Genomic DNA, 24,132 nt, shown 5'->3' with positions numbered 1-24,132 from the left:
CATATTCATACCATAGATACAGGTAATGACACATTCTACTCCATTTGGCAATTGGTAGGTTGATTGACTTACCTTGTGGGTGTGCCAGTATTGAGGATGGTGCTGGAGGGCTGCCTATGTCGGCTGCACATAGTACACTCCCTATACATGGTTGAGCACAGGTAGTGTCATGTTTGGCATCTCTTTTACTGTATGTGCGAGCCAGAGAGAGGTGTCATTCCCTGGGTCCCTACTGTGTCAGTATATGTGCTATGCATTGCCTCTTTGCCAGGGCACGCCTCCATCTGCTTACTGGGGCAGGCTCAGGTTGCTCCTCCACGTCACTCTGTGCCTGTGCAGGCATTGGCATTGGTGGGGGGCTGTGTAGCCTTGCCCCATGCTGTTCCTGCTGCAGCTTTTTCTGCATGATCATATTGTGCAGCATGGCACATACCGTAACAGTTTGAGTACATGTAGCTGGTGAGTACTGCAAGGCTCCACCGGATGTGTCCAGGCACTGGAACCGTGACTTGAGCATCCCAAATGCACGCTCTGTAATACGTCTGGTCTGTGCATGTGCCTCATTATGGAGTTCTTGTTCGGGGGTGTGTGCATTTCTGATGGGTGTCATCAGCTATGGCTCCAGTGTGTAACCAGCATCCCTCACTAGGTGACCGTAAGGGGTATCCCCATTGGCAAATATCTGGTACAGCTGCGCCAGATGCCACATGTGGGAATCATGATAGCTTCCAGGGCAGCCTGCACACACATTCATTATAATGCCCTGGGCATTGCACATGACCTGGCAATTGATGGAGGGGAGGCCTTTGCTGTTGATGTAGACCCTACCCTGATCACCGGGTGATGCATTGATGTGTATGTGCATGCAGTCTGTAGCACCCACTACCTCAGGGTATTCTGCTATTTAGTGGAAGAGGCACATATTGCTGGCCAACATCTCTTGGGTGTTGAGGAAATATACGTGCTCACTGGCATGTGCTGACATGGCATCTAGGAACTGGTGGAATACTCTGGATGCTGATGCCTGTGAGATCCCCATGATATCTTCAGTTGAGCTTTGGGAGGTACCTGTGGCTAGTATTCCTAGGCCTTACACATACCTTGATATCCTCTGGGACGGGTTCCCCTCTGTCAGTTCGGTGTGTCAGGCGTGGCCGGCACAGCTCAACAATTTGCTGTAGGAGGTCCCTGTCCACCCTATAGCGCTCCAGTATTTCCAGCTCATGTAGCCCCTGGTAGGTTACCCCAGGTCTGTACACTCTTCTCTGTCTTCTCACTGTGGGTTGGTCGACAGCATTCACATCTTCACCACCCTCCGCCTCTTCCACATGTTGTATGATGCCTGCTGCCACCCCTATCATTTTCTTTGTTAAAAGTTCCCCGCTTATATAAACCAGTGGTGTAGAGTATGGGAAAAACCAGAGGGGAAGGTGTTTGCATAGTTTATAGTTGTGTTCTGGGTTGGGCTGGTCTGCTGCCTGTGTAATTGGCTGATTCTGATACATTTCACCCGCTAGCTCTGCTAGTTCTCCTAGATTACCTTCCTACTGCTGTTTTCCCTTCCCATTGCCTTCCTGTTTAAGCCCGGGGGCATGCCGCACAAACACAATTCTCAAATGTGCACAGAGCTGCTATTTCCTGGTTTACTTTTTTGTTTCTTTAAAACCCGTTGAGCGGTGCACACACCCACTTAGGCAATGTAGAGTGCTAGGCGGCCTCAGACGCACCCCCTTGCCTAGCTGTGCTAAGCTAGGAGCAAACCTGAGCCACAGGGCTCCGATCTGCTTACAGTATGCCCCATGATGTCAGCTAACTCTTAGGCTTGCACCAAGCTATTCCTGCTCTTACACTGTTGGGAGCTGACTAGCATGCAGGGGAAATCTGGGATTCACCATCATTCCCCTCCTTTGCATAGGATTGCCTGCTAATGCATAGTTACATGTCTCTCACTGAGCCTTTCCCCCCTTAGCAGCCACTATTCACTGGCCATGTTGTCTTCTGCCTGCCATTGACTATAATGGCAGAATATTGATTTTAGTTAGAATGCTTATTTTAGGTTTATTTTCTTATCCCCCCCCCCCAATCCCATTTGTGCGTTGCTGCCCTATGCTTAAACAGCCGAGATCTGCTAAAAAAAAAAAAGTTTTTTTTTTCAACTGTTTTCTATGCAAATGGCCTTATACTTGGCCATTGGCATGCTTTCTACATGATATGCAGTAACGGAGTACATTTATTATTATTTGGAGCTGTCATGGCTCCATTTTGGAATTTGCAGAAATGTGCTTCGTTACTGGTGGAGTACATTTCTGCAGATTACACTAGTCTTGCATGGCCAGTTTCCATCTTCCTGGATTGCAAATTCACCTCATTTGCATGGATTTTTCCTGCAAATGGGGTAATTTGCATACAGGGGCTTAGTCCGTGCAGGACTAGTGCAGGAGGGCTCGTGCACGCCCCTACAGGTTATTCCTGGATCGCACAGCAGACATATTGCTTGCTGGCGCTCTTGCACTAATCCTGCAAGGCTTGCAAAATCCAAGGGATCCTTAAAACATTTCTTTATCAAATTCTCATGTTCAGTTTTTTCCAAGTGTGTCACCTGTAACATAGCTGTTAGCACTCTACATTTTTTAATATAGTTCACTGTTCTTTCTTTTTTTGTATTTATCTGTGATACCATTAATATTTAAATATGTTACAGAAAGTATCATTGTATTAATAAGTTATTATTCTCACCTTTTATGTATAATACCTTTTTTATTAAGTGTCTAGTTCCAGCTTTTGTGTTACATGCATACACTGTTTGGCAGGTTGAACTTTTATATAGTTGTTTCTTGTCATATCCATTTTAGCCTGGGTCACATCTTGCAAAACTTTTTGTTTTATTGAAAGCTCTCAACCAAAAAAAAACCCTCAATACCCCCTAAAACCTATTAATTTAATACTAACACACAAAATTATGTGCATCTTCAAATATTGAAGTTTTACCCTCCTAATAGGAACAGATGTCCCAAACTGATAGCCACACTGAGAGACTTGAGTTAACCTAAAAGAAAGGTTATCCAGGATGAGATGCATGGTGCAGCCCATGCTTCTACTAAGTGCTAACTGGTTTTGTCTTATCTTTATAGCCCTCCCAGCTGGGAAAACCCCTGAATGCTTTGAGAACATTATCTTGTAACCAGTCCCCCCCCCCCACGCAGGCAGTCACTCTCCACCAGACTTTAACCAGTTTCTCTTCATCAGTTTGTCTCCATGGAGACATTAACACCAGACAGTCAATTCCTCTTTATCAGATTGTTCCATGGAGGCATGAGGGCCAGATACAAAATTGCTACTAAGCATACATTTGTTTGCTATAAACGAGCTTCATAATATTCATTATTCTTTTTCATTTACTTGTTTTCTCATAAATGTGTTACTAAATAATTCTAAAGTCCTTAATCTAGTTATTCCCCCATGCAATAATGAAAAAAGCACATTCATTCTTCTTCTGTCTTGCTCTTTTTACCAGGCCTTATTTTAACATTCCAGTGCCTACATTTCTTAAAATGAACAAGAAGAAAGAGAAGGTAGAAAGAAAGGGGAAAAAAGAACAGCAACACAAATTTGCAATCCCCATTACAGTTAAAATAACTGAGAAAACTTTACTGTATAACATGCAAAGAAAATCATACATCACCAAATTAGTACTACTAAGAAAAAATAATGTTTTCTTTACTTACAGTTAACTTTCTCCCCTCTCTTCTACTCCCCAAAGCATTTTTCCGTACGTTAATGACACTAAGTAGGGTATATACTTGAGTCCACCACAAGTTCAACAAAATCTGAAAAAGTCCAATATTTCCAGAATTTCTTGTTCTGTCATAGTTCACAAGTATAATTATTGCATTGTAATCTCACATCGTTACTGGCTTTATTACTGTACATCTCCATCTCCCAAATCATGTCTGTACTTCATTTCCAATGTACTCTAGATTCTTCTAGTCAGCTCTCATGCTCCCTTCCTCCTCTCCAACATTTTCCGTTGCAACAGTGGAAAAGGTTTCACAGGTATAGTTGCTCTGTGGTCTTTATTACCAGAAGAGCAAGAAGCAGGATCTCCTCCTTTTTCACAGTTCACGTTTTGTTGGACAAACATTTGTATTTCCTCCTTAGCATGAACTTCATCAAAAAATGATTTTGTCTTTCCAGGGATAGCTAGGTATAGTAGTTTGAATCTCCCACTTGCATCTCGAAATTCTCTAAATAGTGGAATGAATTTACTCCTCTTCTGCCTGGTGTACAATGAGTAACCATTCTCCACAAGCACTCTGCTGTCTCCCACTTTTAGTATTTTGTCCTTCTGCCACAGTTTTGGCAGAATCAATTCCTTCTGTTGGTAGAATTGCATATTTACTATTAAAGGTCTAGGTTGCTTTCTCGTAGCCAGGTTTGTAGTATACACATGATGTGCCCTTTCCACTAACAGCTCCTGCTATGGAATACCAGTCCAGTTGCTTATTTATGCTTTCATAAAATTAATGCAGTCTGTTCCTTCCAACTTCTGTGGTATAGCTGATAATCTCAGCTTTTTCCCTGTGTGCTCTGTTTTCTAATTCTAATATTTTTTGAAATATCTCTTCCCGAGCAGTCTCATATTCAGCCAGCCTTTTCTTCATTTCCTCCTCTGATTTTTGCAGCTTTATCACTTCTGCTGAATATCTGTTTAATGCTTCTTCCATTTTTTCCAGCCTTTTGTTGTTTGTGTTGATATACTCCATCAGTGTTTTGTTTATTTTAACCAGTTCTGTGTGCACTTTTCTTGTATCTTCCTGTAGATTACTGGACGTCATGTCTAGAGGTAGAATTGCTTTTTGCTGAACAGCTGCAGAACTTTCCCCCGTCAGTGTTTCTTCACTTTTTGTAGATGATTTTTTTTAGGTGCTCTATATTTTACTTTTTTCCTGGCATCCAAGCAGTACACTTACTAGCCAGTTACTGAAATTTACCCATAAGCACAAGTCTACTGGTCTTCTCTGAGTTTCTGCTTTCACATTGGGAGAGCTACCGTTAAGCTGTTACTCAGCGTGCAGCCATCTTGGAAGTCACCTATTGCTTTCTTTTTGAGTTAAGAATCAAAAAGAAAATTGAGGTGTTGACCATCATTAGCACCAATTGTAAAACCATATTTTGAAGATCTGCTTTATAGTGTGTGCTTCCCATAGCTGAAAATTATTTTTGCACATTGATTAGCATCATGAGTTTGTTGTAGTAAATGTAACATGATTAATTTGGGTTTCTGTTTATTCTCTGCTAAAGCACATTTTATTTTATATCAACCAGAACGCTGCCATGCAGGTATTCATTCCCCCATGGAGTCAAGAATCTGGTATTAGGAAGTGGGCCAGTCTACAGATCCTGTGGGCTGTCATGTCCACACCCCCATGGCAGCCTTGTGAGCTTTGCTATAGATGCGTGTTCATTTCAAGCTGGGAGATACTGTTAAGGTAGAAGGCTGTCTTTACCATTCCCAAGTCCCCCACTGCTGTTTCATTACAGGTGAGCTATTGACCACATTTGAATGGAATTTATTCAGTCCCCTAGAGTATATCCATTTTTTCGTTCCATAGCCTTGTGTGCATTCACTGCTGAGTCTTCTATAAGGAAGTACATATTCTTCTTTGAATGGACAGCTATCCAGATCTTAATAATCTTGTTTTATAGTCATGTGGCCGTTTGTTTCCCAGCTGTTGCTGTTAAACTACATAAACTACTTTTATTTAAAATGCATATGTCATCCTTTTCTTTTTTTTCAACTTTTATTTTACCCTTCTGATATTCATACTTCTCACAGACGTTAAAAACAGACATCATTTTAGGTATAGTATTAATAGTTAGCACCTGTCTTTGCCTTTTGCGTTCCTGGGTATGTTTTTTGTATTTTACAGTCAACATGCTTTCCTTTTCATCCTTTGTCAAATTTGTACTGCTGTTTTTTTCCAGTAACTGTCTTATTTTCATGTTTCTTTTGTTTCTTATTTTCATTCTGCTTATATAGTCCCATTATGTATATTCTTACTTGACTTTCCCAGACAAGGAAAGCAAGCTTGTTTAATATACGTTTCTTTTTGTAGCAACTGTCACGAAACAGGGATTTTGCACACAAACTGGAAAGCCTACTACATCGAGCATATACTTTGCAAGAGGAATTTGGAGCAAGAATTGCACCAGAAAACTTCCTTGAAGATTTTGGTATGCACGTGTGATGTATTTTATTTATTAATTTTGTGTATTATGTAAGATTGAAATTAGTGATATATCCAAATTATTAGCTGCAGGTTTTTACTTCAGTTTTTGTTGTCCCATGTCCCAGTTCCCCTTTTCAATCTCCATATCAAGATAGAGAAGAAGATCCTGGTACTGTACGATCCTTTCAGCAGGGGAGTCATTTTCCCTTTGGCATATGCTTAATCCTCCATACCCACCTACTCCCTGCCTCCTGTGTAGATTACACAGTAATATCTGTGAGTTTCATGTGCATGCACTATTATGGGTACACCCTTCACTGCATACATTTTGCCCAGACTTTCATCATATGTTTTGCATGACTAAGCTCAAAGCCACAGTCTTCAAAGGGGTCTGCAGCCATGTCAGAAACCCAGCCACCTCTCTGGATGAGAACTACAGAACCTGTTTTTCATCTCTCTCCTTTGTTGAAATGCTCCTACATCAATCAGTTTCTTGAACTTAAGTTCATCAGCAGTAACATGAGCAATGCTGTCTCACCAAAAATGAATGTTAAGACATGCATTCCTAGTTGAATTTCTTGCCAAACACAACTTGGAGAAATTGATATATACTCCCTCCTGATGTCTTCCTCCATCCTGAGGTACTGTTTACATGGTGTCAGGATCATTTCATTCAGAATAAACTTTTCCATGCTTTGTCTTAAAAAGATGTTTAGGTCATGTTTTCTAGCAGCATTTTTTTTTTTAGTTTTTCCTGCAATATTAGCTTAAGGCAGCCCCAGCATTCTTTAAAGTTGATGGACATAGCCCTTTGAATGCCCTTAAATGGGCAGGATCTATCACATGGATTTCATTGCTCTGTTTTTCAGTTTGTTTAATCAGGCCTAGATTTCTTGGCCTTCTGCTTGAGCAGTGGCTGAACCTCAGGACGAATGGATTCTGCCTGCTATACAGCCACTCAGAACATTTCTGGTCTGTAAGGCACTACACCCCCCCCCCCCAAAAAAAAAAAGCACATACATATACACTAAGTACTTACCCGCAACTCATCTCAACCACCCTGCCACTTACTGTAGTCAGCTGTATCACCTGAGATTGCTCAAGGGACTTCCAAGATGGCTGCATACTGAGTAATATGTTAATTAGATCTCTTCCAGTGTGAAAAATGATAAATTGTTAAAAAGGCCAGTAACAGTTATTAATTTGGGTAAAATTCAGTTACTGACTAGTAACTACACTGTCTGGATTCCAGAAAGGATGAAATTTGGAGAAAGTAAGCAAAAAAAAAAAAAAATCAGCCAGAAAAGGTGAAGATAAAGTTCTGACTAGAAGGAGCCATGTAGCTGTTTAGCATGACAGCATATGTTCTTCATATCACTGTAGTAATATTCATCACCTCTGGGATCTCCTGCCAAGGATAGCCAAACCGAGTATAACAAAGTCTTTATTACCTAGGAGCATCATAAGTTAGATGTATGCTCCCCATGCAAGTGTAGTGACATGCATATACTCTCAATCCAGAACTTAGTTGCTGACAGTCTGAATGCCATTATTGTCAATTGGTCTTAATATGCTTCAGTTTGCTGGTTGTACCGAGCATCTGCCTTTAAGATAAGTACGCTGTTGGGGTTGCTATTTCTTTTCCTGATGTTTTGCAGTGGGTTACATGTCAGCCAAGAAAGGGAAATATCAGTGTGGGAGGCAGATTCCCCATAAGGACAACCACGATAGGTGCCTGTTATGCTTAGGTGAATTCCCTTGACCATGCTTAGGTGCTTCTCAATGACCATACTCAGTGTTCCATCTGTCAGGCTTTTGCACCTAAGACGTTACATAGCTGTGTTTCTTCTCTTTCCGTTTATCTTGAGAACCAATGTCTCAGGCTGTTGGCCCAAGGTACCATGGCAGAATCCACTCGCCCCGAGGTTCAGCCACTGCTCAAGCAGAAGGCCAAGAAATCTAGTCTTGAGTCGGCTGCTGTCCAACCTCCACTAGATGTCTCTCTCGAGGTACTTGAGAACCCGGAGGACAGTTCAGTATACCTTCTGTTTCTTCTGCTGTAACCTTCTCAGAGGTCGGCATGGAACGTGCTTCTCACACGTCTTTGGAGGATTTGCAAATGTCCACCATGAATGTTGAGGGAGTAACTATGGCTGATTATCTCCAAGGGACATAAAGGGGTTCCTCAGACCTTGTTACAGAAGAGGTGCCAGGTACCTTGATCGAATTCAGGCAGGGGTCCACACTTCTGTGTTTTGTCAAAGTGGATGTCTCATTGAAGAAAAGGCAGAAAACTAAATGTGGTGTCTGCTGCCAGAGGTCCACAAAGAGAATGGCAGGACTTCACTCAAGCCTTGTTTATTCCCTTGATGTCATTGAAGCCTCTTCAGATGGTTTAGGTTCCTGCTCCCCCTTGGTCCTGTACTCACAAAAGAACAAGGGAACTGTGAGTTCTCAGATGAGGACTCAAACTCTAATGCTGACTCTTTAGCCTACTTCTCTATTACTGTCTCCTTTAGACTGTGAATCAGAAGAAGAAGAATCTGTCAGTCCTGATTCTCCTTTGGAGGAACTGTTCTTTGGTGGATACGGTCCTGCATATGTGGAACACTTTTAGTGGGAGGTATTATGAGTTATTACAAATGGAGTCTCCTAAACCTTTTGCTATTCTTCCTGTGCCGCCTGCTTTGTTGGATACCTTTTCGGCTGCCTCCCTGGCACCAGCCTCCCAGCCACCAGCCCCTAAGAAGCCTGACAGGTTCTATAAGGTGCTGGATGCCTTTAAGTTCTTATACAAATGCCCTTCCTCTGATCCACTGGGGATTTGTATGTCTCCAAGTAAGCCTTCTAAGCTGCTGCCCTCTCCTAAGCTCCTTCCATCAGATAAGGACAGTAGAGCTATGGAGAAGATTGGTAAAAAAGTTTACAATTCTGCAACCTTAGGCTTTAGGACTATAAATTACCAGACTTATATGACAAGATATATTTTGTCTCTTCTCTCCCAGATTGGGAAGTTTGTCTGACTCTGAGGGTAAAGCCTCAGCTCTTTCTTTACAGAGTTCCAGTTCTCAGGTTGCCTGTCACTCTGTAAAATGCAGCTGTGATGCAGCAGATGCCTCATCTACGCTGTTGCCTCTGGCTGTGTGATGAGGCACTGTTCCTGGCTTCCCCTTCAAGCCTTGCTAGATGATGATAAGGCAAAACTCATGGATGCTCCTCTGGATAACCAAACTTTGTTTGGCACTGCTGTGGCTTAGCTTTTTATGACATTGCAGGATCAGGGTAAGGTCATTAAAGATTTGGAGCACATTTTTGTTTCTCCCATTCCCAAGTTCTAGAAGAACTATCCTAGTAAGACTGGCTTTTTTCATAAACTGCCTAGAAAGTCTTCCAAACACCTAGGCCCCAAAAGCAGTCCTTTCCTGACAAGTCTTCAGCCATCATACTTTCTTTCCTCCCTTCCTGTTGTTCAGGTTTCTGTGTCCCTCAGGCTTTCTGTGTCTCCCCTAGTTTAGCAAAAAATCACCACAGACTCTTGGGTTCTCTCCATTATCAAGCAGGGTTACTTTATGGCCTGGAAAATTCTTCCCTCTTTCTGTAGTATCTCCCAACCTCCTACAGAACAACTCCCTAATTTTCCAGGAGTATTGCAGGGTCTGTATGACCAGGGTGCCATTCAGCTGGTTCCACAGACCTAGAGGGGTTTAGGGTTTTATTGCAGAATTTTTCAGGTCTCCAGGAAAGAGGGGTTTTGGATACCAGTCTTCTATCTTTCTTTTCTGAATAATTGTCTGAGTGCCATCCTTTTGAATGCTTTCTCTTCAGACTGTATTTCCCCTGATGCTTCCCCAGGCTTTTCTTATTTCCCTAGAGCTAAAGGATGCCTACCTTCATAATCCTATCCAGCCTTTATTCAGGAATGTTTTTGTACTATGATCTGCTGCAGATGGACTCCCCTTCCCCATCTGCCATAACTCCTGTTCTGCCAGCCTTTGCTGCAACTTCAGAGTGCCCTGATTCTCAACCTGCCACCCCCAAAAGGCCAGATAGATTTTATAAAGTGCTGGAGGATTCCAAATTCCTGTTCAAATGTCTCTCTGCTACCATTTCAGTATCTGCAGACAGGGCCTCCAAGAATGCTACCTTCCACTTCCCTGCTTCTGTCAGATAAGAAGAGCAATGTCATGGAGAGAATAGGAAAAAAAGGTTTATACTTCAGCTACTCTGGCTTTCAGGGCCATTAACTACTAGATCCTATGGCCAGATATTACATGGCCCTTCTCTTGGATGATGGTAAACTACTTTCTGAGCTTTCTGACTCTCCTACTAAGGCCAAGCTCTCCTCCATCCTTAACTCCTCAACTCATATTACAGATCATTCCATAAAGTGTAGCTATGATGGTGTGGAGCATCAGCTAAAGGTGCTGCATCTGGGTCAGTTCTGAGGAGGTTTTCTTGGCTGAGGCTCCGACCTTTGCCTGGTGACATTAAGGCAAAAAATATGGATGCCCCCTTAGACAACAAGACATTATATGGTACATCTGCTGCAGAACTCTTTGTCTGTATAGAGGAAGGGCAAGGAGCTGCAAGACCTGAAACATATTTTTGTTTCCCCAGTGCCCAGGTTTCAGAAGAACTACCCTACCAAGACCACCTTGCAGGAGAGTCTGCCAGACCCCAATCTTCCAAAGGTAAGAGAGATGCTAGGAAACAATTTTCCCCTAAATCTTCCTCATCTACTCCCAGACCAAAACAGCCTTTTTCAGGCTAAGACAGGTAGTCTGCGACTACCCACCTCCCAGACCACTAACACCTCTCTGTCCCTTCACCTCTCTCTCTCTACTTGGAAACAGATAACTCGGGACTCTTGGGTCCTTTCCATCATCCTGCAAGGATACGTTATGGTGTGGAAGACTCCAACCCATTCCCCCTTCAGTGTTATTCCACAACCTCCAAAAGAACACCTAGAATTCTTTCCCCAGGTCATTTCCACCCTCCTTTCTCAAGGCACCATTCAGGTAGTGCCACCCTTCCAAGTAGGAAGAGGGTACTTCTCCAGGATGTTCTTGGCACCCAGTAAGGATGGTCCTTGGAGACGCATTCTAGACCTATCCCATCTGAATATCTTTCTGAAGGTTCCCACCTTTCGTATGTTAACCTTACTCACCCTTCTTCCTCTCATCCTTCCTCAGGCCTATATGGTGTCAGCGGATATCAAGGATGCCTATCTTCATATTCCGATTCATCTGCGGTTCAGGAAGTTTCTTCGCTTTGCTTTTGCTTCCTCACATTTTCAATTCTGTGCCTTACCCTTTGGATTGTCTACAGCTCCAAGAGTCTTCAGAAAATGCTTAGCTCCTGTTATAGCCTTCTACAGGCTACAGGGCTTGCAGATCTTTCTATTCCTAGATGACCTTCTTCTCCAGGCTCAAACTTCAGACATCCTTCAGGAGAACCTCTTCTTCACAGTGTCATTGTTGGAGGGTTTAGGGTTCACAATCAATTACCAGAAATCAAGTCTGGTCCGTTCCCAAGACCTCATCTTCCTTGGCTGCAGGATCCAATCGGACAGGATGCTGGTTTCCTTACCCCCAGAAAAGGTCCTGTCCATCACATCCTACTTCCAGGACCCCTTGCTCCTCCAATCCCTGAGTGCCAGAGAGTTTATTCACCTCCTGGGATTCATGGCATCCACTATTCCCATGCTTCCTTTAGCCAAGTTACACATGAGGAAATTCCAGTGGTTCTTGAACAGTATGGATACAACATTCCCATCTTCTGGAGTTTATCCCACTCCTGCCTTGCCTGAAAAAGGAGCTAAACTGGTGGATCCAACAGGTTTCAAGGAATCCAGGCTTACCCATGCAACAACCTCTTCCCACTCAGGAGTTGTACACGGATGCTTCAGACATGAAATGGGGAGCAACCCTAGACTCACGGAGAGTCAGAAATGTCTGGTCTCCTGCCTTAAGAAAGAGAGCACCTCAGTAGAAATGAGATGAGGGCCCTGATTTTCACCCTACAAATCTTCAGACCTCTTCTTTCTCTCTAGGGGTTTTAAGGTAGTTTATAGACAATAACATGGTCCTCTGGAATGTCAACAAACAGGGAGGGACAAAGTCCTATCTCCTGTGCAGACTGGGTTTTATAGGCCTGGGAGTCAGCTGCCCAGAATTAACTCTCCCTTCAGGTGGTTTACATACCCTAACCTGATGTTACACAGGGATGTGTTTCTGGACATGGTCCATCAATTGGGTGCACCTGAGGTAGATGTCTCTCTCCCTCCTCCATGAACAGACAGCTTCCCAAGTTTTGTGCCAGGGTCCCAGATCCCCTGCCATGGAAAATGGGCACCCTGTCTTTCTTTTGGAACGGGATGATTCTATATGCATTCCTCCCCCATTTCTCCAAAAGGTCCTGTTGAAAATCCAGCATGAGCAACCAAAAATCTTGCTTGTGACTCTCTTTTGGCCAAGACGACATTGGTTCCCCCGCCTTCTGCATTTAGCCAAGGGCAATCACCAAAAGTTACCTTCACAGAATGAACCTACTGAGGTGTTACAGCAAGCCTATTTCTGAAAGCACAGTGAAATGTAAACTGTGGAACACAAGAAACATCTTGTTAACAGGTGTTGAACACAAAATTATTTTCTTGGAAGACAAGATGGTTGTGAGTACAGAATTTCGAGTCATTTATTTTGGGTCTTTTGATGCAATCATATTTTTGTCATAAGAAAGTAGTGAAGTTAGACAAGTATGTTCAGGAGCAGTAGATAAACCAGTGGCACCAGGTCTGGAGCAACAATGTGCTGTAAAACACATGAAGTTCAGAGAGAATGTAGAGGCTGGAGTTACATGTTCATATCTTGTTACAACCATGGTTCAGATTAGGCAACAGTGGAACAGAACCGGATGAGTACAATTGGCTTATTGTTTTTTGTATATTTAAAATATTTCTTCTGGTGGCACTTGAGTTACTATGCTAAGTGGCTCTAGAATTCTTTTGACAGTACAGTTAATCGCCCAATTTTACTGTAAAGTACAAAAAAAAGTCAACAAACTCAAGTTTAAAGTTTTGCAAAACATCTATTGCTCTGATGGATGTCAGCACAGCTTTTACCAGAAGACTAAGTAGTTTTCTGGGATAAAGGCTATACCACTCTTAAGGGCAATTGCACTTTCCAGAATCCATATCACTGAACATTACTTCAGTACTGAGGAAGTGGATATGGTGCAGTTCTGTCGGTATGGCTCTGTAGAGCACTGCAATTATTTGTAGACGTACTTTTCAAGGAAGGTATTTATAAACTGCACTCCCAGTTCCTAAATGAGTTAGTGTATTGGTATGCACAGGCACAGAATGTAAAGGACATAGTACCAAATTTTAAGGAAAATAAGCAGTAACCAGCAGTAACATGGTTGAGCAACTCTGCAGTGTTATGAGGTGTGACCCATGTAAAATAGGAAAAATCAATTGAAGACCACTGGTATAGCATGTTTTGCCGAGGGAGAGCAGTATTTCCTTGACTCACTGTGTCATTCGTCTTGCTTAGGTCCAAAAAGAGTGCATTTTACAAAGGTTGCTGCTATCCCAGAGGAGTCATTCAGGGTGCTGCAGCCTCTCCAGAATCAAGAGGTTTGCATTTGTACAATGTGCTCAGGTGTTTTAAAAGAGATGGCCTTAAGGATGATGATGATTTGCAAAGAAAAAAGTTGCTACAGTAGCGCTATTCCATATGCTTACATAATTCAAATACCTACTCCAGTTTCCACTCAGAACAGAGTATCCAGTCTCCATTACATTGTTAGGATGGGTAATAGTAGCTCGCAGATCACTGACCCTTGAATTAAGAGAGTTTTCCCCTTATCTCTGAGGTTGTGACTTTGAAATGAGTATGTACAGAAGAGTGGAGGTTGTAAGGGGATGCATTTTTTACTAAAATTTGTGACCTGTGTCTTCATCTGAGACTGAAGTGTGAATATGTAACACTTGATAAACTGATGTGTACCAGTTTGCTCCCTGTAGCACAAATTTCCCATAGTATTGTCAAATGCTAATCCCCATCCGATATCACTGTGGTCATTGGTATGACTTGTAGACTTAAACAATTTAATGTTATTTCTAAACTGAGAATAGCATAAAAAATTCAGAGTGAAGCCATTTCCAGTTGTTTTCTGCTTTAAAAAATGGTCTTGTTAACTCCTGGTGCTGTGTTCCCTTTGGAAATGAACTATGATGACAGATAATGGATAATTATCTTAAACTATTTTAAGAGTGAAAACATAGTGATATGCAGTTTGGGGGGGATGTTCAACATTTAGATCAGTGTTACAGTAGCCTAAGCAATATGGGTTCTATTCTTGCCAAGGATATGACCACAAGCCAGCTTTCATAACTTTAGGCCAACTTTCATGCACCCAAACTGCCACTGGCTCGAGCAGAGCTATATCAGAGGTAGACTGGATGCCCGAAGCTTCAGAGCTTTCTTGCTGCCGAAGTGCTTTACCTCTGTGGAACTGACAGTGTGCATCCATATCACTGTTGCAGTATTCTTTACAGAAGGGACCTCCTGCCAAAGATAGCCCAATGTCCCTCCAGTATACCAAAGCCTTTAGGTCTTGTAGGTTCATGGGTAAGTACTAGGCTATCTGCCCGAGGGCATCTATAAGCCTAGCCAGAATGTGTTGGCTTTCGCCGCCCCCTTAGATTAGTTCCCTGTGCCTCGGTCCAGCAGAGCCATTAGTTCCCTGTGCCTCTTTCCAGCAGAGCCACTGCAGTGATTCCCGGGGTAAATTTTCTGTTTCCATTCCACTCGTCAAGGTTTCTCTTGAAGAGTGATAGTGAGGGGCTCTGCCTAATGTAGATTGGAATCCTGTTCCAAAGCATGGGGAGTCTCTGAGACAGGAATCTATCCCTCCAGCACATCCTATTAATCTTTGTGGTGAGGTTTAGATCCCTAGAGCGTGCGGCTCTTGGGGATTTGTTTTTTTTTTTTTTTAGGTGGAGCATGTCCATCAATTCTGGGTTGGACATGGCCTTCTATATCAGGCAGAGATCACCTCTGAGTAAGCGGTATGCAACCGAGTACAGCTGGAGTTTCTTCAGTCGGGCTCCATAGGTCATATATTTGAGGCCAGTAATCCTCTTGGTGAGGTACTTATGTGGTCTTTCCAGCTTTTGCAGGTGTCTTGTAAGGTACATCCCAAATGGGGTGTTGTACTCTATGATGGGTCTGATGAGTGATGAGTAGAGGGGCACAATAACCTCTTGTTCTAGATGCGAACCCTTTTGTGATTAGGTGGGCCACACAGAAGGATTTTCTAACTACCTTGGCAATATGATTATCAAAGGAGAGATTACTATCTACTTGGATCCCCAGATCCCTTATTACATTTTCTGTATTTAGGGGACTACCACGTATGGGGTATATGTATGTATATATACATATATATTAAACAGTTGGCGGATTCCTCCCATCCCGAGGGTCATCTGTCTGCTAAGAAGGCCAAGAAGACGAAGTTGCTGTCTAGTCTCCACCAGACATCTCTCTAGAAGCTAGTAAATGCCCTGAAGACCATCTAGTGCTTGGCTCAGATTCCATCAGACACCAGCATGGATCTATCTTATCACACATCAGGAGGCATTTCCAGTGTCTGTTCTGGGCACTGGGGGGACCTTGGCTTATTATTTCTGAAGGACCAAAGGGGATTTTAGTGAGGAAAGAGATTCCTACTATAATTATTGAATCCTACTAGGGGTCAGAACTACCGAGAGTCCTTAAAATGGATGTCCCGCTCAAGAAAAAGGAGAAAACTAAACACATTACCCCTATTGCTAAAGATCCCCAACATGAATGGCAGGATTTCACTGAGGGTTTGTTCAGTGCTTTGATGGCCTTGAAGCCTCTTCAAGGGGGTGTCAGTCCCTGCTTCTCCCTGGTCTTCCACTCCTGTTAAGAGGCCTGGGGAGTTAGCTTCATCAGATGAAAACTTGGATTCTGGGGGATAATTCCTTGCTTACTTCTCTCATATTTCTTCTCTAGACTGCGGCTCAGAGGAAGAGGATTCTTTATGCCCTGACGCCTCCTCTGAAGAATTATCCTTTGGGGATACTATTGCTCGTATGATAGAATACTTTAAATGGGATTGCTTCCAGGTCATTGACTTTTAGAAGAAATATTATAGGCTTTTACAGTTGGAGTCTCCTAAGCCTTCTTCTGTTCCTCCTGTTTCAGCAGCCCATTTGGATACCTTTTCTGCTGCCTCTGTAGCTCTGATTCTCAGCCCTCAGCTCCTAAGAAACCTGGTAGGTTCTACAAGGTGCCTGAGAATTACAAATTTTTATACAAGTGCCCTTCTGCTGATCCTTCAGTGATATCAGTTTCCACTGATGAGCCTTCTAAACTTTTGCCATCTAGTAAGCTCCTTTCGTCAGGCAAGGACAGGATATGGAACGGTTGGGTAAAAAAGTTTATACTGAGCCACCTTGTCTTTTAGGGCTATTTAATTAATACACTCACATTACCGGTTATGTTTTATTTCTTCCTTCTGAAGTAGCTAATGTATGATGTCTGACCTTCCTGATTCTGATGGGAAGGCTTCAGGTGTTTCGCTGTTTGGGACCACATCCAGGGTCACCTGTCACTTCACAAAATGCAGCTGATGCATCTTCTGGGGCTTCTGCTTTTGGTTCTGTGACAAGGTGTTATTCTTGGCTATGTTTTCAGGCTTTACCTGGTAGTATTAAAGCCAAGCTTTTGGATACTTCTCTGAAAAACAAAAATAATTTTGGGACACCTGCTGCTGACTTCTTTATGTACCTCCAGGGTAAGGCCTTTCAATAAATCAAATATATTTTGGTCTTCCCTATCCCCAAATTTCAGAGGAATTACCCTTCTAAGTCTGCCTTTGTCCATTGGTAAACTCGCCCACCTCTAAGAGGTAAGAAGGGGTCTAAGTGTATTCCCTCTGCTGAATCCAGTCAGACTCCTTCATCTTGTTTTCAGGACAAGCCTGTCTCCATTTGACATTTGGCCTTCTCTTCCCCTTGGCCAGGTCTCCTTGTCTCTCTACCTTTCTCTGTTACAAATTGGCATCAGATCTCCTCGGCGTAGTCTGTAATTCATCAAGATTATTTCATGGCTTGGAAATCCCTTCCTTCCTTTTCAGGCTTTCCACAACCTCCTCAAGAACAGTTTCCTCCTTTCCCAGAGGTTTTGCAGTCCCTTTTGAATCAGGGCAGCATTCAGCCTGTTCCACCTACTGAAGTGGAAAAGAGAATGTATTCCAGAATGAGTTTGAGTCTTCAGGAGGAGTGTACATGTTGACCAATTCTGGATCTTTATGTGCTCAACACTTTTCTCAAGATCCTTATTTCCATATGCTGTCTCTTCAGACCTTGTTTCCTCTTCTTCCCCAGGCCTTCTTGGTTTCAGCATACCTTCACACCCCCAGTAATCCTCTGTTCTGGAAATGTTTACAGTTCTCTGTTTCTTCCTGTTATTTTCGGTTCTCTGCTTGCCCTTTGGCCTTTCTACTGCCCAAAGGTGTTCACTAAATGACTCGCTCCTGTCATTGCTTTTTGCAGGCTTTGAGGGATATAGATTTTCCCCTATTTGAACGACGTGCTTATTCAGGCTCCTCCTCCTACCAGTCTGTTACAGGATCTCCTCTTTACCACTTGTCTTTTTCAAAGTCCAAGGTTCACTATAAATTTTAAGAAGTTGGTTCTAGTGCTCTCCCAGGATCTTATTTTTCAAGGGTGCGGGCTTCAAAATATTCCATGTTGGCTTCTCTTCCTGCTCCCAAGGTTTTGTCTCTGACAACCTTTTTCCAGTTTCTCCTTCCTTTGTCTTCTCTCATAGCCAGGGAATTTCTCAGGTTCTGAGGTTTATGCCCTCCACTATTACCATGCTTCCTCTTGCCAGACTCTATATGAGGAAGCTACAGAGGTTCTTCAAATCAGTATGGCTTCAACATTGTCACTCTCTGGAGTTCCCTTTTCCTTTACTTGTCTCAAATTCAAGCTGCAGCGGTGGATACAACTCTCTCTCAATCTGGGGCTACCCTTCCAGACTACAATTCCTTTTCAAGAACTGTTCATGTAAGCCTCAGACTTGGGATGGTGGGCTTATTCTGGTTCTCTAAAGGTCCAGGGTTTCTGGGCTTCTCATCAAAGGCAGGATCATATCAACATAAAAGACATGAGAGCTCTGATTCAGGCTCTGCAAGCTTTTCATTGCTTTTTTCACTCTGGCCCCCTGAAAGTCTTCCCAGACAATACCACTTTGATGTGTTACATCAACAAACTGGGAGTATGAGGTCCTGTCTCATTTGCAGATTAGCTATTCAGGCATGGGATCTAGCTCTCCAGATATCTAGTGACTCCAGGTGGTTTACATTCATTCATAACACAATCTAATGGCAGACTCATTGAGCAGGTCAAGAACACAGGCTGAAGAATGGATGTTTCACAGAGACGTGTCTGGACATACAGATCTTTTTATCTCTCCTTTGAATAGACAATTTCCTCTATCCTGTTCAAGAGTACCAATTCCTCTGGCTTGAAAGGTGGGACTCCCTATCTTTTCCTAGGAAGGGAATGTTTCTGTATTCCTTCCCCCCAGTTCCTCTGTTGCCACAAGTTCTGCACAAATTCAGACAGGACTTTCCTAAAAACCTGCTGGTAACTCCCTTTTGGCCCAGACAACATTGGTTTCTCCTTCTTTATCACTTGACCAGGGGCGGTCACCATAAGTTAACTCACTGGGTGAATCTTCTTACAAGACAGGAGATTCTTTTATCCATGCTCACCTGTCCACACTTCAGATGACACTGTGGGTGATGGGGTTTTGATTCCTTTTAGGCACTTCTTTTCTGTGTACATGTTCCAGGTTCTTGCAGAAGTCCAGCAAACCCGCTACCAGAAAATCGTATATGTTCAAATAGAAAAGATTTTCTGTCTGATGCCTCTATCACCCTCAAGATCCCCTCTGTGGGGTTCCTCTGGTTTTCTCTCTCTCTCTGTTTGTACGATCTGCCCCATGCTGGGTTGGCATTTTCTTCAGTTAAAGCTCAAAGTTCACCTATCATCATTCCCTGTTTGTCTGCCCTTGAATCCTCCTTTGTCCTTTTGGTTTGCGGCCAAGAAATTCCGTAGACATCCTTCATATCAGGCCTCCCAAAATGCCTATTCCGCCTTCTTGGGACCTCAGTTTTGTATCTGAAAAATTGACTCGGGCTCCTCTTGAACCTGCTAGTTCAGCTTGCTTCCGACATTGTACTTGGAAGACTGTTCTTCTGCTGGCTTTTACTTCAGCCAAAAGTGTGTCTGAACTTCAGGCTGTTATGGCTATTCCACCTTTTTTAGTTTTTTTTTTTTTTTTTATAACAGAGTCTCTTTGAACTAATCCTCCTTTTATGCCCAAAGTGGTTAATGAGTTGTCCCTTAATCAGTCTGTTCACCTTCCTTGTCTTTTTACTTCTCAACAGTCTGCCACTGAGGGTTCTTCACACCTTGGAGCTGCATAGATAGCTCCTGCATTATTGGGATAAAACAAAAGCAGTTCACAACCCTGAGCAACTTTGTTTCTTTTCATCTCAGGATTTTGGATTTGGCTGTTTCCAAGCAAACCATCTAATTCTGGATTTCTAAGGCCATTTCTTTTCGTTATTTTTCTCATGGCAAATATTTTTTTTCATCTGTAAATGCACATCTCACTGGAGTAGTTGCCTTATCTGGTGCCTTTTTTCAAGGATTTGGACAGCAATTCCATCTCTGAGGCTGCTACTTGGCCCTCTGTTCATACTTCCACTAAACATTATAAATTAGACATTATTTCCAGAGCCAGGGTGGGTTTTGCCAGGGCTATTCTGTGTGGATTTATCGAAGGCTCTTCTGTGCCTTCCTCCTCCCAGCCTCTTCCTTAGCTCTTGTACTCTCCATTATATAAAGAATACTGCAACAATGACGTGAAAGGACATAGTACAGTTGTGTAAGATCTTACCATAACAGTAAATGTCCTGTTCACAGTTGCATTATTTGGTCCCTCCCTCCCTTGCCCTCTTCTCTAGCTCTTACCCCTGTGCTTTTATTGCCCTCCTGGCTGAGGGGCCTTTGTTTCCTTATCTTTCTGGATGTACATGTTCTTTTTTGTCCCTGAGGGGTTTATGTTCCTCTTCAGGCAATTCAGTTCTGAGTGTTTGTATCCATATGTCACCTTTATCCCCTATGTGTTACACGGGGAGCGTACATGTGATGTATGGCACCAACAAGATCTAAAGGTTTTGGTATACTGGTAGGATATTGGGCAACCTTGACAGAATATCCCTTCTGTAAAGAATGCTGCAGCAGTGAAAAGGATATCTACTCTTCTGGTAAGATTTTACATAACTGTAGTTTTGACTACCAATCAAGGCTGGTAAAACAAGTCCCTTTTTGGGGAAAAAAAACTTCCATTATATCACTTTTCTGTGAAAAAAAGTTTTTTTTTGTTAAACTTATTTTTATGCTAGAATGTTTTTTTCTTGGACTGTCCTGTTAATGAAATTACTTTACTTAGTACTTTTCTTTTGTGGACAGACTGTAAAAAAATCTATTTTTTTTTATGTAGAGTTGATGTTGGGTGGGGGTGGGGGGGTTGTTCTTTGGTCCTTTTTGTTACTGCCAAGGAATGGTTTATCTCAGACTGTAAAATGTCTTGTGAGAAGGTTCACAGACTCTTTCAGGTTTGAATACCAGCTTGTGAGGTCTCCTTCCTGCCTTGAAAATGCAATTGTCAGTCTCTGCAGTTCTGGCTTCTATCCAAAAAAAAAAAAAAAAAAACTTGTTTGAGTCTTTTGGTGTCTGTCCAGCTTCCTTACTGCCTTAACCACTTGTGGGGGGACTCTATTGTGGCCAGTACCGTTTCCTTGAACCATCCATGTTTTACTCCTGTTCCCTGTGGTATAGCTCATCAGGAAGCCACTAAAGACTGGTAGATTGATGCAACCTCTTTGGCTGCAGGGTTGCTTTCACTGGGCAAGGGGAATGCGCACTTTTCAGATAAAGGGGAAGGAATGGGTAAATGTTTAGCTGAAGGGAGGAGCTTGATTAACAGGCTATTGCTGCTGTCATGGGTTTGTCCCTTTTCGAGGAGTCTGTCAAGCAGAAAATGCAGAAACTTAATATTTCTTCTGTTTCTTTAACTATGGGCAAGGAAGATCTGCTGGGGTTTGCTAAAGAATTACTCTCTGCTGTTACAGTGTTAAATCCTTGTTCTTCACTATATTCTTCTAATAGAAACAGAAAAGGATGTCCCCTTACAGTCTGACAGTGATTTCTAGTCAGATGTGTGTGTGTGTGTGTGGGGGGGTGTCTTCGGTTAATTATCCTCAGACTGAAAATTTTCTTGAGTTCCTGCCAGAACTGTCTTTTTTTCCTGACAGTATTAGCAAGATAAGAGATTTGTTTCAGTATGAACAGAATAAAATTATTTTTCTCCAGAAAAAGTGTTAAGATTTATTTACAAGACTTCTTTATATTGCTGCAACATTTTCTTCCTTTACAGTGACTGTCCTGCCTTTGTCCAAGCAAACCTGAGGGCTTCAGAATATGTAAGATCAGTTGATCGGCTGTATGCAAAAGGAGATGGATGGGCAAAGGACTTGAGTGGAAGAGCAATGTTAGTATTGCAAGAAAGAGTTTACAAATCTGAGGGAGAATTTCACACAGGGTGTGCACACTAACTTTCTCAGAGGTGCCAGCTAATCACAGCATAGATGAAATCAGAGTAGTTTTAACATAGGATTGAGGCACTTGATGGTGCATGTTTCAAAAAGCTAGCTTCTTTGGATTTTGCTGATCAATTTGGTGGGAGGCATGCTTGTGCTCCAATAGTAATTTTTTATTTATTTTATTTTATTTAACATTTGTTAACCGGGCTAGTCCAGCTGGATATATTTCCATTTTCAGCAGAGGCCCGAGGAGAAAAGCTCCAATTGTAAAACATGCCACCACCACACCAAAAGGTTTAAAATAGACAAAAAGGAATTAGCTATAAATTCTAGGAAGACAAAAAGATATACTATACTAGATACATCATACATTTACAGAACATTTTACAGCATGTAAGTCTAGGGCAATCCCATGACAATTATGACAATGCATAGGGTAAAAGTAAATGCAGGTAATCATAATTAAATAAGAATCTTGTGAATATAGCCAGTTTGTCTGTGGTATGCATTGGGATGTAGAAGGAAAATTGTAAGCATGTAGCAAGAACACATTTCATTTATCAATTCCACATTGGTAATGTGCTAAAACCACAAGTTTTATTATTTTTTAAATTTGCATATTAACACCTCAGCTCACACACTTTTAGTTTACCAAGAAGGCATAAGCTGAGATACTTGTATGCAAACTTTAAAAAAAAAAAATAAAGCTTGTGATTTTAGCAACTTAAACCAGTGTAGAATTGATTTAGTTTGGCCTGAATTAAATTGATAACCTGAATTTGGGTGATTGCTTTTGAAGAAACCCATCTCATTTACTCTTTTGTGTTCCTGGCCCTTTGCTGTCTTAGTCCATATTGGCTTCCATTGTTTACTTTGTATGGCTAGGAGCACTTATTCTCTGGCCATAGGACTGATAGATTGTAACGAGCCATTATGAAAATAACGTTATGGTTATATTCTTGTGGACATACTATACTTGTTTGGGCAGTATGCCAATTTGTTTTTACTGTAAGAGTGGATATGAATATCTGATGTCATTCCAGGCGGTTGCTGTCAGCATAGTTATCCTTCTGTCTTTGTCCAAGATTTTTACTCCTATACACTCACCCTCTCCATAAACACTGATTTTAGCAGTGTGTGCGTTCTGCTGTTCTGACCCATTATCCTGATTCTGAGAGACTTTTCCAAAACCCATGATATTGTATTACAGTTTGGCACCTTGCCTGTCTTCTGCCATACTCTCCAGCATTGATGATTTTTATGTATTTATTTTAATAAGCTATGTAGTGGGGTAAAGCAAAAAAAAATGTTTACACTTACATTTAGAATTATTTATTAATTATATTAATATTAATTATATTAATGTCAGTCATAGAGTGGTGCAGGAGCCAATATCTAATATTACTGCTTCATGGCACCTGGTTCTGTAGTTCATTTCTCAGTTTGGTGGCTTCTTTGCAGAGCCTGTATACTCTCCCTGTGTCCATATGAATTAGAGTGGCCATCTTGTCTAGTTTATCTGCCTTGCACCCATTGAGTGCTGGGACATACTGGCACCCCTCATTACCTTGCATTTGATTAACCAAATCCAGCTCCAGGCAAGTGGAGTACCTCAGGGTTCAGTCCTGGGACCACTCTTGTTTGACATCTACTTCTCTGAAGTACAGGCCAAAACTAAGGGACTCTGGCTAACAAAGTTTGCAGATGACTGCAAACTGGGAGCCATTATTGAATCCCAAAATGATGTGGATGCTCTACAAAAGGGCCTTACAGAAACAGATGCTTGGTGCCAGAGCCATGGGCTCAAGCTCAATGCCAAGAAATGTATAGTTATCCCCTTTGGGAAAAAAACATGTACCTGTGAATTACCACATAGGTAGCAGTGCACTAAACACTGAAAGTGTGATAAGAGACTTAGGGACACAGGTGGACAGTGGTCTCACCTTCAATAACCACATCGCCGCAACAGTTAGGAAATCCTTCTATGTGACACACCTCATTACTAAGGGCTTTTCATCCAGAAAAAAGGAGGTCATTGTCCCACTGTACTCATCCCTCATTAGACCCATTATAGAATACAACGCCCCATTTGGTATGTACCTCTCAAGACATCTGCAACAACTGGAAAGGCCGCAGAAATACCTCACTAAAAGAATCACAGGCCTAAAGCAGATGTCCTATGCTGACC

At 42.2% G+C, this 24,132-nt stretch overlaps 1 protein-coding gene across 1 annotated transcript in view; it reads left to right on the top strand.

Moving 5' to 3' along the window:
• MIGA2 (mitoguardin 2) overlaps positions 1–24,132 on the top strand; it is a 1,296,375-nt gene that overhangs the window by 681,818 nt on the left and 590,425 nt on the right. The window contains exon 7 of the mRNA XM_044058371.1: positions 6,117–6,234. Coding sequence (XP_043914306.1) covers positions 6,117–6,234 — 118 coding nt within the window. The remainder of the gene's footprint in view (positions 1–6,116; positions 6,235–24,132) is intronic.

The sequence above is a fragment of the Protopterus annectens genome, chromosome 16.part0 (assembly GCF_019279795.1).
Source record: "Protopterus annectens isolate FY-2018-M chromosome 16.part0, PAN1.0, whole genome shotgun sequence".
Taxonomy (NCBI): Eukaryota; Metazoa; Chordata; order Ceratodontiformes; family Protopteridae; genus Protopterus; species Protopterus annectens.
Note: the sequence above shows the minus strand (reverse complement) of the source record. Positions and strands in the feature narration are given on the sequence as shown.